The sequence below is a fragment of the Furipterus horrens genome, unplaced genomic scaffold (assembly GCF_987537825.1).
Source record: "Furipterus horrens unplaced genomic scaffold, mFurHor1.1.pri manual_scaffold_3, whole genome shotgun sequence".
Classification (NCBI taxonomy): domain Eukaryota; kingdom Metazoa; phylum Chordata; class Mammalia; order Chiroptera; family Furipteridae; genus Furipterus; species Furipterus horrens.
The window spans coordinates 13,826,282-13,840,067 of NW_028327173.1; the positions used below are offsets into that span (position 1 = coordinate 13,826,282).

At 42.2% G+C, this 13,786-nt stretch overlaps 1 protein-coding gene across 1 annotated transcript in view; it reads left to right on the forward strand.

Annotated features, from left to right (window-relative positions):
* Positions 1 to 13,786, forward strand: part of ZBTB40 (zinc finger and BTB domain containing 40) — a 65,119-nt gene that overhangs the window by 29,422 nt on the left and 21,911 nt on the right. The window contains exons 2-5 of the mRNA XM_090268748.1: positions 1,409 to 2,171; positions 2,631 to 2,761; positions 11,953 to 12,145; positions 12,770 to 12,912. Of these exons, the coding sequence (XP_090124874.1) occupies positions 1,484 to 2,171; positions 2,631 to 2,761; positions 11,953 to 12,145; positions 12,770 to 12,912 (1,155 nt within the window). The 5' untranslated portion in view covers positions 1,409 to 1,483. The remainder of the gene's footprint in view (positions 1 to 1,408; positions 2,172 to 2,630; positions 2,762 to 11,952; positions 12,146 to 12,769; positions 12,913 to 13,786) is intronic.

A 13,786-nucleotide genomic window follows, 5' to 3' on the forward strand; every position in this document is an offset into this window, starting at 1 on the left:
AGCAGAGAAGGAGCCATGCGCACGTGGGAAGAAACCTTGAGGAGGAGCTTGCCCCGTGTGTCCAGGATCAGTAGGGAGGGCAGTGTGCTGAGAGCGGAACTGCTGAGTGGGGAGAGTGGTGGGTGGCGTTAGAGCTAATGACAGGCAGGTCATGATGCCGCTGTAGGCCCTTGTAAGAACTGTGGCTTTGGCCTTTACTGTGAGACCTGAAACTATGGAGTCTTTTAGCAAAGAAATGACGAGATATGGCTGTGTGCTAAAACGATCGTTCTGCCTACTGGGTTGAAGATAGAGTAGGGCTGGGGTGATGCTAGGAAGGGGTGGAGGTGCAGAGACCAGTGAGGACATCGTTGCAGTAAGCCACGAAAAAGGTGATGGTGGACTGATCACAGTAGAGCCAGTGGAGGTGGTGGTAGGTGACTGCATTTTGTATATATTTGAAGAAATAGCCAACAGTATTTATAAAGGATTGGATAAGGGATATGAAAAGAAAACAGGAAACAAGGATGACTTCTAGGTTTTTAGCCTGAACAACTAGAAGGACAGAATTGCTGTGAAGTGGGGAAGATGGCAGGAGAGCTTTAGAGGCACATTTGGGAAACCTGTCAGGCCTCCAGCTGGAGATGTTACGTGCATGGCTGGAGGTGTGCGTCTCACAGTCAGAGGAAAGGTCTGAGGTGAAGGCAGAAGTCTGAAAGCTGTCAGCATTTAGAGATTTGAAAGTTATTGAATCAGGTGAGAGAGAAGATCCGAGCTGAGATGACTGAGTTCTGGAGCACTGCGAGCTTTAGAGGCCAACATAGTGCAGAGGGCACCTGACCAAAGGACACTGAGAAGGCCAGCGAGGCAGCCCGGAAACGGAAGGGAGCGGGAGCAAGTGGAAATGCATTTTAAGGTGTGAGGGGAGGGGGGCAGTGATGACTTGAGTGCCACGTTGCAGGTGGGTAGAATGAGGTGAGGACATTGTGTTATGAGTCCGCTTCTTTATTGCTCTCCTTCAGTTGGCTAAGAACTGGCTGGGAGCAGGAATGCATACAGCAGTGAGATATAGGCGTGCCATTTAATGGCTATTTCCCCTTAAGCTGGTTCTCTCAGCCCCTTTGCATTTCAGTTTCATCTGTAAAACGGGGGTGGGGCGGATATATTTATCTTTTCCACAGAGTCGCCGTGAGGATAAATGAGATCATCCAGATGAAGCCCTAAGCATAGTCCTGATCTAGTAAAAAACATGACATTATTATCAGTATTATTAATTCTGTGTACCTGGCACTGTGCCCCTCCGTATTAAGCAACATTTGTTAAATGACTGAGTGAATTGCCCTTTGTGTTGGTTTGTTACCATATTTTATTCAAGGCATTTTCCTGCCTGCTGTGAAGTATTAACATGGCCTTTTCCGGGTTTCTCTAGGATCTAGCACCCATCCTCGCAAAGCGGGTTCTGGAAGAAGAGGGCAGGAGACGTGCTCAGGGCAGGGCTGGCGTGATGGAGCTCCCCAACTACAGCCGGCAGCTGCTGCAGCAGCTCTACACGCTGTGCAAGGAGCAGCAGTTCTGTGACTGCACCATTTCCATCGGCACCATTTACTTCCGGGCCCACAAACTTGTCCTGGCTGCTGCCAGCCTGCTGTTCAGAACCCTGCTGGACTCCACAGACACCATCTCCATCGATGCGTCTGTGGTGAGCCCCGAGGAGTTCGCCCTCTTGCTGGAGATGATGTACACGGGCAAGCTGCCCGTGGGCAAGCACAACTTCTCCAAAATCATCTCGCTGGCCGACAGCCTCCAGATGTTTGACGTGGCTGTCAGTTGTAAGAATCTTCTGACTAGCCTTGTGAACTGCTCTGTTCAGGGTCAGGTGCTGAGGGATGTCTCCATGCCATCCTCAGAGTCGAGCAGGAAGGAGTCGGAGAAACCTGAAGCGGAAATCCTTTCCTCAGAGGCTGCAGGAGAGCTGCTTCCTTCCCCGGAGGGTTCTACCCCTGGGAAAGTCGAGACCCAGGAAGCCATCCATGTGGTTGCCCAAGAGATAAGTGTGGATCCTTCCCCTGCCCAGGGGGTTGAGGAGGATGCAGACACCCCAGTGGAGGAGACTCCTCGTCCAGCTGCAGTTTGTTCTGTGCCCCCTGTTATACAAGCCTTTAGTGAGGCACAGGAGGCAAGCACAGAACCAGGTAATAGTTGTGTAAGAGTTGTTTTGTGATCTGTCCTCCTATCACCAATTACTGCATTCAATGACCTTTATGAAGTTTTTGTTTCATTGATAAATTTACCAAAGACCACTCTTAGATAGGCTATCAAAATCCAATGCCTTACTCCTGCAGGAGCATCCTTCTTTTAAAAGCGTCTATGTTTTTGAGTGTCAAAAGTCGGAAGCCGAACTACAGAGCAGCAAAGCAATATTGAAGTAACAGTGTACCATTTTTGATCCTTAGCCGTTACTTTCACCAGGACGAAGAAGGCACAGAAGAGGGTGTTAGAGGTCCTGTTTTCTGCTACTCATAGCTGATGTGCTAGATAGCGGTTATAAATGCAGTCGTATGACCTAACGGTTCTCCGATAACTTAAACTTTTAAAGATCATTGCAAGTAATGAATCACTGATTTTTTCATTTTGTTTTGTTTTACATTCAGAGTATGAGAGTAAATACCAGCTGAATTTTCTTCTAGAAAATGAAAGTATCTTCTCAGACGCACTCTTGATTACCCAGGATGTTTTGACAAAACTGGAGCAATGTTCAGAAATTAAAGGCAAACAGAAGGAGGTAGGTACTGTGAGTTTTCTTTGCTAGTTCAGTGTTCTCAGGGTGCTAGATTCGGTTCCCAAACAGGACAGAAATATGAAAATGCAAAATCCCCCAGAGTCTCAATTTTTTCAGACTTTTTTTTTACATTATTCCCTAAAGGGCAGTCTTGCAAAAGCACTAGGCAAGATATTTTCAAAATGAAATTGTATTTTCATTACCAGGTGAATTCCTCCTTACAACTAGTTTTGATTCTTAAGTGCCTATGTAACATTCCCTCCTTTGTTTAATCAAGGATTAAAAAAACAAAACAACAAATACTTAACACATGGTACAAAAAGGATGTAATACAAATTTACATAATAAATTGCATCCAGTGTTTAGGAATGGCCATTTTCAGACATCAAAACAAGAATGGTGAACATTTATTGAACAGTTACGGTGCTATGTTTAGAACGTTATGTAATCTCATTTAATTCTCTCAAAAATCATTGAGGTGGATACTATTTTGCTATTTTTGTAGTCTGTTTTATGCATGAGAAAACTGTCTCAAAGAACTGATGTAGGAGGAAAAATGGGACCACTGTAATAGAACAATAATAAGTAAATAAAAATTAAAAAAAAGAAATGATATAACTTGGCCAAGGTCACGGACTAGTGAGACTGAGCAAGAATTCAAACCAAAGCATTGACTTTGAGCTGTTTTCTTACAAATTGAGTTAATACTGCCTCCTAACAGGGTAAAAATGATGTGCTTATATCATACATTGAAATGTTTAGGAATTAACTGACAGAAAACTGCCAAATGGTTATCATGCCCTATTTTTTAGCTGACCTTTTTGTCCTTAAGTATCTCAGAGAGACACATCCCCACCTGGGGTCTCCCTCACTGCCTGATTCCTCCTGACCTCGAAGGATTGACTCCATGGCCACTGTGGAACTTCCCCTGCCCCCCCTTTCTCCCAGTGCAGAGTGAGAGGGCACTGCTCCCTCCCTGCCACCTCCCCTCCCCCAGCTTTCTCTTCTGGTTCGTGGGGCAGTGTTGGGAGGTCGCCCATGTTGCTATAGGCATTTAGTTTTTGTTAGTTACTATTAATACAATAAATAAATGCCTTCTAATATTTAAATATATTCCTGATGCATAGCAAATTCCTTTTTTAAAAAACAAAGTCAAGGTCAAGTATTTATTTTAACCATGGCTAATCAGCCATTGCCTACAGGGTTAGTTGACTAATCCTGACAACTCTCTTAGGGGAATTTCAAGTTGTAAATCCTTAGTATTCTTTGTACCATTTATGCTGAGAGACATATATGGATGTTCTCTTAACTGTTCAATCCATCATTTTTGTCACTAGTTTGTTACTTTGACAGCTATAGGCACACCTCTTTATTTTCTTTCTTAAGACTTCCTCTCCACTTAAGTTTGGACACAGAGAGCAACACCATTCCTGAGATCAGCAATACTGGAATTAATGTGATACCTCTGTACATACTTGAGCTGTGTCTTATATATATATATTTTCTAACACTGGTACCTAAAAGTATCTGGCAAATAACAGATACTCAGAAATATTTAACAGACATGGATTCATTTAACATTTTTTTCCTCCCAATTCTTGTCCTAATCTTTTAATGGTCATAACATTAATAGTACTTTGAAAGAACACTGGATCACTGTTGGTGATCATTATAGGCTTATATTATTTCTTCCTCGGTTTTAGAGGTCAGCATAAGAGTTCTATAAACCTTTTGGTGGCTGTATTTAAAGCTGATTCTGTTATATTCCATAATAAATATTCCAATGGCAAAAAGGAAAAGGAAAAAGATGCTTTAAGAACATAAGATGAAATTAAATTATATAAATATAGAGTGAGGGAGGTAGTACTTTGTATAATACTTAGGCCCTGCACTTCTCTCTTTTGACTTGCTTTTTGACAGCATTATTGAGGTATGATTGACATACAGCAAGTTGTACATATGAAAACAGAAAAACAGCAACAAACAAAACCCACCAAATAACCTTTGCAACTGTAGCTGAAATGTAGAATGATGCAGAATAGTTCTTAAATACAATAAACACTGAAGTCTTTTGGTGATTCCTATAGGTTGGTGACTTCTGTGTATACTTCCCGCCAAATCACACATGTGGCGTAATTGCTTTGCTGTTAGAATATTCTATAAGAGGAGGGATCCAGTCTTATGTTTGGTTTCCTAGCAACCAGCTCAATGCCTGGCACATACCAGTTGCTCAGTAAATATTGGCTGAATAAAGGGGTAAGCAAAGAGTAACACTTGGGAAAAATGAATGTTCAGTGACCCCTCAAAAGTTTGAGAGATATCAGTAAAGATACTGTGACATCTGCCATCATACATTAAGAATTTTGTAAGCCATTAATTTATCAGCAGTGCTTCCCAAAATGTGGTTTAGAGATTCCAAAACATCACTCCGTGGGGAACTTATTAAAGATGGAGGTTTCCACGTTCTACCCCAACCTAAGAATCAGAGTCTCTGGAAATGTAGTCTAGAGGTGTACCTTTTAACAAGCACACCAGATTATTTTTATGTACACTTAACAGTTGTTCTTGAGACCACTGGCTTTGTACCAGACACCACACCTGCAGTTCCAGAAGCTACTCCCAAGAGGGTAATGGTACCTATTTGAAAATATGACTTGCAAATTATGCCTAAAGTAACAGCACACCATCTCATGTGTGGGAGTAAATGACCATGGCAGTAGGATATTAAAAGGCATTAGTTGAAAAAGTGATTTCAAGATCAACTAAGTGTAAAAATGCTGTGTTAATATATAACAAACAATAGTAGTCACCACCTACTGAGCTCCTTTTATGTGCCTGGCATTTTAGTATGAATTTTATATAAATAATCTTAATTTCACAGTGATTCTATGATATAGGTGATAACATTCCCATTTTACCAATTAGGAAATTAAGGCTTACAGAGATGAAGTTGCTCAAGGTCAAGAGGCTAGTAGAGCTGGATAAACTGTACAGGGAGGACCCCCCCAAAAATGGAATTTATTTATAAAGAATTGTGTATTTATTCTCACATGTTTAAACTTTAATCACCTTCAAAGTTCAAAGTACTCTCCATTTGGTGCAATGCACCTATTGAGGCATTTTCCCCAATGCTCAAAACAGTTTCTGAACTCATTGATTTTGATGCCTTTTAGTGCTTCTGCTGTTTTCTATTCCACCGCTTCCACATCAGCAAAATGTTACCCTTTGAGAACTTTTTTCATCTAGAGAAACAAAAAAAAGTTGTTTGGGCTGAGATTGGGTGAATAGGGAGGGTAGGGCACAGAGGTCATGCCATTTTTAGTCAAAAACTGCTGAACACTCAAGAGTGGTGTGGACAGGTGCGCTTATAAGTCACCCATCATGAAATGGGCAGAGGTGTTGAGTCTTCAGAAAAAATTCGCCAAAGCTGAACACAGCCTCTCACAACAACACCAGCTGGTACAGTGATACCAATGGGTTCCTAGAACACTCACCTAGCCAGGGAAGACTGTACTAAAAGGGGCCCGCCCTCCAGGAGATAGTCCCAGGTTTTTGGGTGTTCTCCCTTGTATTTTAGTTCCCATAGAACTTTGAGTACTTTTTGTTGTTATTTGGTAAATCATCATAACATAACTTGAGATAGCTTAACGTTAAAAATAATCTATCCTTAGATGTGTAATTTTGAGACGTGATGTTCTGGTTGACATGGACCAGCTTGTTCTCTCTCTGAAAAACAGATACAGGGTGTGCAGCTGGCCTGGACTGAGTGTAGGGAGGACACCACGAACCTGTGTCCTGATTATTTTACTTCCTGAGATCAGTGATGAAAGGTGGCAAAGCCATTCCCTGAGCAATGATTGCGGCAACAGGAGAAGAGGCTGGGCTGCTTGAAATGTGCGAAGCCGAAGCCAAGACTAATTATGGAGGAGCCTCTTGAGTGCTGGGGCGGGCCATGTCTTCCGTCTGCCTGTATCTTGGTGCCATAGCCCCAATCCATTAGCAAAAGCAGGTACTGCCCTAAGAGGCTTTCTGGCTAAGCTTAGTAAAATCTTTATTTAAACTCAGACTTTATTTAAACTCAGACTTTTTTCAGCTTTTACACTGGAACTTTTGTCTTCTTTATTCCTAGCCACGTCCCTGCTTTTAATTAATAGTGTAAATAGCAAAGTGAGTCTTTCACTAGAATAAAGTGATAATTTTTTTCCACTATTGATTTCTTTGCTGTTTGATCCACTTTTCACCTAAAGTTCCCAAAGTTGAAGATATAGTAGCATTTTTTTCTTCTTTACCTTTGTTTCAAAGGCAAACAAGTCTTATCTTCTATGTGAATCTAATGTTTTCAATTGTGTCACTGCTTTGGAGGTTTGCCAAGAAGTACAGGTTGGTGTTTTGTGGACTGAATTCACTGACAGGGTAGGCTGACCCTCTTGAGAAGTGAGTTGATAGGATTCATTTTCCAGGTTTATAAGAGATGAAAATAAGTTGCTTTTCCAAATCTCTGCTGTGCTAATTATCAAGCCTGAGATATGCTGCAATAGATAGAAGGGCTAGTGGTTTTATGGCCAGGGAGTTTCATTCAGTTAAACATAAACTAAGCACCTACTACGTACCAGTCTCTACTAATCATTGAGACCAGGAGGATGCTGCAGGTTGTCTGGTCACTGCACTGTGTTCAAAGTGGTGTGGGTTCTAGTGAGCCCACTAGAGTCCAGTGTAAGTGGATGTGGCTACACTCAGAACCTGGGAGGTGGAACTGGGGTCAAAAGGGTGCCAGCTCAATGGAGTGAGCTCAGTGTTTCCTCCAGGCTACTCTGCTTGCTCGCTGTGTGACTTCACCTCTCTGACTCTCCTTGAACGAGCCAGAGGAATGCCTCCCAGAACTGATGTGTGGGGTATGTGTGCAGTGTCTGGGACGGTGTTGAGCTGCTGTGGTCTGTATCATTATTGCTGTTAGCATTAGGGGAGACATGAGCAAACAAGAACACAGTGTAACCCACTCAAACCTGAAGGCGGTAGGCACACAGTTGGGAAAATAAATAAATTCAATTAAAAAACCGTAGTCTAAAGGAAAGATGAAAAAATTTTCACATATAATAGAGGGAAAGGAAACTGTCCCATTTTTAAATATTTTACTTAGCTAAAAAGCCTTTGATTACACATGTGACTATGAATTTTGATAGGAATTTACTGAAGTGCCTTTAAGAATCAAAGGAGTTCCAAATGTGTGGCTACAGAACAAAACTGTTTTGGTTCACGTCTTAGAGTTCTGTTACATGGTAGCAATCAGTGAACCCCAGCCTGTAGCAATATGTGACACCCTTCTGTTTAGGCAGATACATGCTCTTTCAGAAGAGCTCGCTCCGCTGGGGAGCCCCAGGCAGCGTAGAGGGCTGGTGGGGTAACAGTTATGAATGCTGGCTCGGGTACAGGCCCCCAGTAGGTTCTGGAAGGAAGAGCAGAGAGCAGGGCCATCCAGGCAACTGACTGCTCCCTCCTGGCCCTTTCAGCAGCACACCCCAACTTCTCTTCCCAGATGGTCACCCTAGCATCACTGCTGAGCAGCGAAGTTAACAAATGTTTTAATTTCACTGCTGAGTAGTTCTGCAGAGGAGGAGGCAGCAGAGAGGATAATGAGAAGCACATCAGATGCCACCCTTGAAGAAAGCGTCTCTTCCCCAGTGGCTCAGATGAGGATGCCAGACAAATTGGATGCTGAGAAAGGTGGATTGGGATATTCGAAGAGCGTCGGGTGAACAAAGCTGGCCTAGTATAGGATGTGCGGTATCAGTTATAATGCGCTAAAGAAAGGAAGGAAAGAAAGGAAAATAAAGGGAAAGAGTCATGTTTACTAAGGGCACTAGCAATGAGTGAATCTCTATTAGGTATCTATTACTGTGTAACAAATTACTCTGAAGTTCAGCAGCTTAGAAGAACAAACATTTATTACCTCATGGTTTCTGGGTTTCCAGGCCTGGCCTAGTTGAGTCCCTGGCTCAGGACCTCATAGGGTTGCCCTCAAGGTGTCAGCCAGGGCTGCAGACATCTCAGGGCTCCTCTGGGAGAGTGTCTCTTTCTAAGCTCGCTCACGTGACTGCTAGCAGGCTGTGGAAGAGCCACTTCCAAGTTCACTCAGTGACTTGGCCACTCTGCAGGGCTTGTCACAGCACAGCAGCTTGCCCCCAGGGCAGGCAAGATGGGAGTCATAGGGATCTAATCTCAGAAGTAGCATCCCATTACTTTTGCCATATTGCCTTCCTTAGCTGTTAGGTTCAGCACACGGGCAGGAGTACCTGGGGGCAGGGATACTGAGAGCCAGTTAGAGGCTGCCTACCTCAGGTCTCTACTGCTCTCGGGGCCATTGTAGATTGTAGGCCAGTAACGGAAGTATGAAGGGGTGAATAAATGTGGTTAAAGGGGATTAAGCATTCAGTTGGTGTCTTTATCTCATTTATTATTTTTAAAATAGAGGAAGTTCATGGTGGCTACTTACTACAGTAAAATCTTAATGTGGATTATTAAACTGTGCTTCATTTAAGTTTACTCTGACATGACCAAGAAACATAGAGACCTTCTTTTTAAAAAATATGCTTTATTGATTATGCTATTACAGTTGTCCCAATTTCTTTTCCCTTTGGTCCCCTCCGCCCAGTGACCCCCCCTCCCTCTAGTTGCCCCCCCTTAGTCCATGCCCATTGGTTGTGCATATAGTTCTTCCCAACATCTTCCTATCTACTCCACTCCCTCCTACTATGCTTCTTAATTCCTGTACCATCTTTCTCCCTTTCCCTCCTTCCTCCTCCCCACTGACCTCCCCCCATAATGTTCTCCATACCTATAATTCTTTTCTCACTCTTGTTGCCTACTTAGTCTGCCTTTGTTTCAGTTCCCTAGCTTCTGTTGTTGGTTGTTGTGATACAGTTTTCATTTTAATGTTCATAGTTTTGATCATCTTTTCTCCTGGACAAGTCCCTTTAACATTTCATATAACTGGTTTGAATCTGATGAACTCCTTCAGTTTTACTTTGTCCTGGAGGCACTTTCTCTGCCCTTCTATTCTGAATGACAGCTTCGCTGGATAGAGTAATTGTGGTTGTAGGTTTTTGCTTTTTATTAATTTGAATATTTCTTGCCAATCCCTTCTTGCCTGCAGAGTTTCTTTTGAGAAATCAGCTCATAGTCTTATTGGGACCCCTTTGTATGTAATTCTCTTCTTCTCTCTTGCTGCTTTTAAGATTCTCTCTTTATCCTTAATTTTTGACATTTTGATTATAATGTGTCTTGGTGTGGTTCTCCCTGGGTCCAGTTTATTTGGAACTCTCTGTGCTTCCTGGACCTGTAAGTCTTATTTCCTTCCCCAAGTTAGGGAAGTTCTGCTTCATTTTTTTTTTTCACATAATTTTTCAATTTCTAGTTGTTCTTCTTCACCTTCTGGCAATCCTATGATTCGGAGGTTGGCCCGCTTATAGCTGCCCCATAGTTTTCTGAGCCTCTCTTCATTTTCCTCACTTTTCATTTCCTCTTCTGCACTGGTTGACTGTTTGTTCCTTCCCTCTGTTTCGATTTGTTGATTTGATCCCTGGTTTTCTTTCTCTTACCACTAGTTTCGTATGTGTTTTTGTTCATTTCAGTAGGACTAGCCTTCATTCCTTCCCCGTTTTGTTTAAGATCTGCTGTTAGGTCTGTAAGCATTCTTATAACCAAAGCTCTGAACTGAGCCTCAGAAAGAGGGGTCTCCCTTCCCCGGCGTTGGAATCGCAAGCTGATGGATCTGGTCTACAGCCGGGAGTGCTCCCCAGGCACTTCTCTCCTCCCCTTAAATACAGGTGTCTGTGCTTACTGCTGTCTCGCTGCCATCACTGCTGCTGCTGCCGCCAGCACAGCTTGACCTCTCTGCCCAGCTTCGCCCCTCCTACCCGTCCTGACAAGCACCACTTCTTTATAACTTCATATGTTGGACCTCCATTTATTTTCTGGAATTTCTGGTTATTTCTGGTTTTGCAGTAGTTGTATTCCTTCTTAGTTGTGGAGGGAGACAGAGCGTGTCAGTCTAGGCCTTCATCTTGGCCAGAAGTCTCCTGCGTGTGTTTGCCTCTGTGTCTTAGGTAGAGCTGTTGCTACTGTACGTTGTAAGGGGCAGAGCCTTCGGGACCTTTTTTAAAAAAAAAGTTTAATTGAACTTTATACAGTCATTCTGTGATCAGGAAACAAGCTAAAGCAAAACCAAGAATACAAAATCTAACTCATTTATAATTCCTATTTAGTTTGGAGGAGGTGAGAAAGATAAAATCTCTCTAAACAAAAATGTTAAAATGTAATTACTACCAGAATTTATAACTGTCTAGCTTAAGTTTGCAAGTGTAGATATTGATGAGATCCTATCATGTTGTGCATGTGTGCGGGTGTGTGGGTATGTGTATAGAAAACCCTAACTTTGCTCTCTGAAGACTCGTGAGAAAACTTTTCTTTCATAGTATCAATGGTAAAAAAAAAAAAAAAAAATTAAAGGTAGGTTGTTGTTTTGCCAAGTAGAAATGTAAAGGCTATAAACATTAGACTGTACACATTAAATTAAGTTTTGGTTACCAGAGTTTTTTCAAATAAAGTCGTTATTGCTAAAATATAAGTGTTAATCCCACCTTCTAACCTTCCATTTGTGTGAGAGAAAGGAAAGGTAACTTTGTTTCTTTTATCACTGGAGTGTTGATATTTTTTGTATTTAGGTTTAGTAGAGTCAGGATGGTGAGTTCTGTTTCAGACAAGTGGTGCTGGGACCTTTGGGAGGTGAGGCATATCCAGCAGAAACTGTGTGGCTCTAGATTTAAACACAGCTCAGTATTAGAGAGCTATTTTTCAGGGTTAGCTATAAACAAGTGTTAGTTGAGAGCTTTTCAAAAGGGAGAAAACAGAGAAAAGATGAGAAGTTGAGACCAGTCGTAGGTACTGTTTATGGTTATGGATTTGGAAGGAGAACCAGTGAGGGAGTCTGAAAAGGAGCGGTCAGAAAGTGCTTGCTCAGAAGGCCTCAGGGTGCTGCAGTGAGAGGACAGTTGGTGTACAGACACAATAGCGATGCCCGAGGTCCCTAAAAAGTCAAGTTGGGGATCAAACTGTCAAGGGCCTTACTTGACAAATTCAAGGAGTGTGGGGTTCTTGTGTCTGGCTGACCTCTCTTTCTGGGTACTTGTGTTCCACAGACTATAAGGGAATGTCTTACGGGTGAAGAAGGACATTCAGCATTCCAGAGACTACTGGATAAAGTAAGGGACGAGAGCCTGGATGTTCCATCTGTTGTGTCCCTTCTGCGGCTGTACCAAGACTCTAATCCTGCGGTAAAGACAGCGCTGTTAGGTGCAAAGCCAGAAGATGTGGAAGTGGTGCAGCCAAAAGGTAGGAGAAAACCCATCCACCCGAACCACTGAGTTTTATTCCAAGCGGATGCTATAAAGTTTGCTCCGGTGATTCATTTCTTCAGTGGCTTAGTTATTGTTGTGTAATTTTCACATAAATTGTACATATAATTCCAGAAGCTGCAAGTTAAATATATACAAGCTAAATCTGAGTCTCCGTTTCTATCCCCCAGTTAACAAAACTGTCTGACACCTTGAAGTTGGAGAATACCGTCAGTGTTCTTCTGCCCTTCAAAAAGCCACGCATCCAAATCAGTGTTTGAGCCCAGGGTGAACTGGCTTACTGACAGCACTTTTAAAGGCTGAAGTTTTCCCTCTCATTTGGGTTCGGCACAAAGCAGTGGCCTTGCCAACCAGAAGTTAACCTCTGGCTGGCTCTGCAGCTTTGTGTTCCGACAGATAAATGAGACATTTTTCCTTTCATATAATTTAAACAGAATAATAAAGTATTTTCCTCTCCTAAAAGAGATATTCTACATTTGGGTCCTCAGAATAGGCTGAGAATCACTTTACTATTCTGTTAGATCTCTCTTGACAAACCATGCTGTCATTTTCTTCAAATCGACTAGCTTCTCTTGTGCGTCTCTAACTCTTTCTCCCCCAGGGAGCACGGAGGAGGGAAAGACCTTGTCTGCTCTGCTGCTAGAACGCAAAGAGGACCTGATCCAGTGTGTAACGCAGCTGAGACCTATTATGGAGTTCCTTGAAACTGCCAAGGAGGAATCCCTGACTGGCACCGAGAAAAGGGTAACTATGTCAAGTCTCTTTCTGCCTTCTGAATCCATAGAGCACTTTTTTTAAAGCCTTTTTTGTGGCACATAACACTTTTTACCTTGCAGTATTTTTGTACGTACTACATAGTAAGCACCTTGAAATTTAGGTCCATGGTTCATGCCTCTTTATACTACAACAGCTTGCTGAGGGCCTCGCACATTGTGGTTGTACGTTAAATGGTTGGGTGTATGGATGGGTGGGTATTCTTGCTCTGATTCAGTCAGCTGTTATTATAAAACAGTTGTCCCAAGAATTGAAGTGGATAGGTAGATTTGTAATTAATATGACTCTTTTCCTCTTTACAGAAAGGATACACTGTTCATGTGTGGAAAATAAGGAAAACAAAGAAAAAATTCATATATTCCACCACCTCATCACTCAGAAATGATCAGTGCTAACATTTTCGAGTCTGTGCTCCCACTTTTTCTTATTTGAATCATCCCTGGGATGGGGTTATCATACAGTTTTATCACTTTTTAAATTTAATATATTGTGAATACATTTCCATACTTATGATACAGATTTTGGTAGCTGTATTGTATTGTCTAATGGACATACCGTAGTTCATTAATTCTTTATTGTTGGGCACTTGCTCCCAGTATTTTGCTGTTGTAAATGATGTTGCAGAGAACATCCTGGCACACAGTCTTTGCATTCTTCTGAAATTATTTCCATAGCGTAATTTTAAGAAGTGGAATGTTGAAATAGAGAGTATAAAATTTTCCAAGTGCTTGCTTGGTATATATTGCCAAATTGCCCTTCAGGAAGGTTATACCAATTTACTCTCCCACCAGCTAGCGACTAAAATCCTCATAAAACTGCTGGCATGACTTCTCAAGTCAACTAG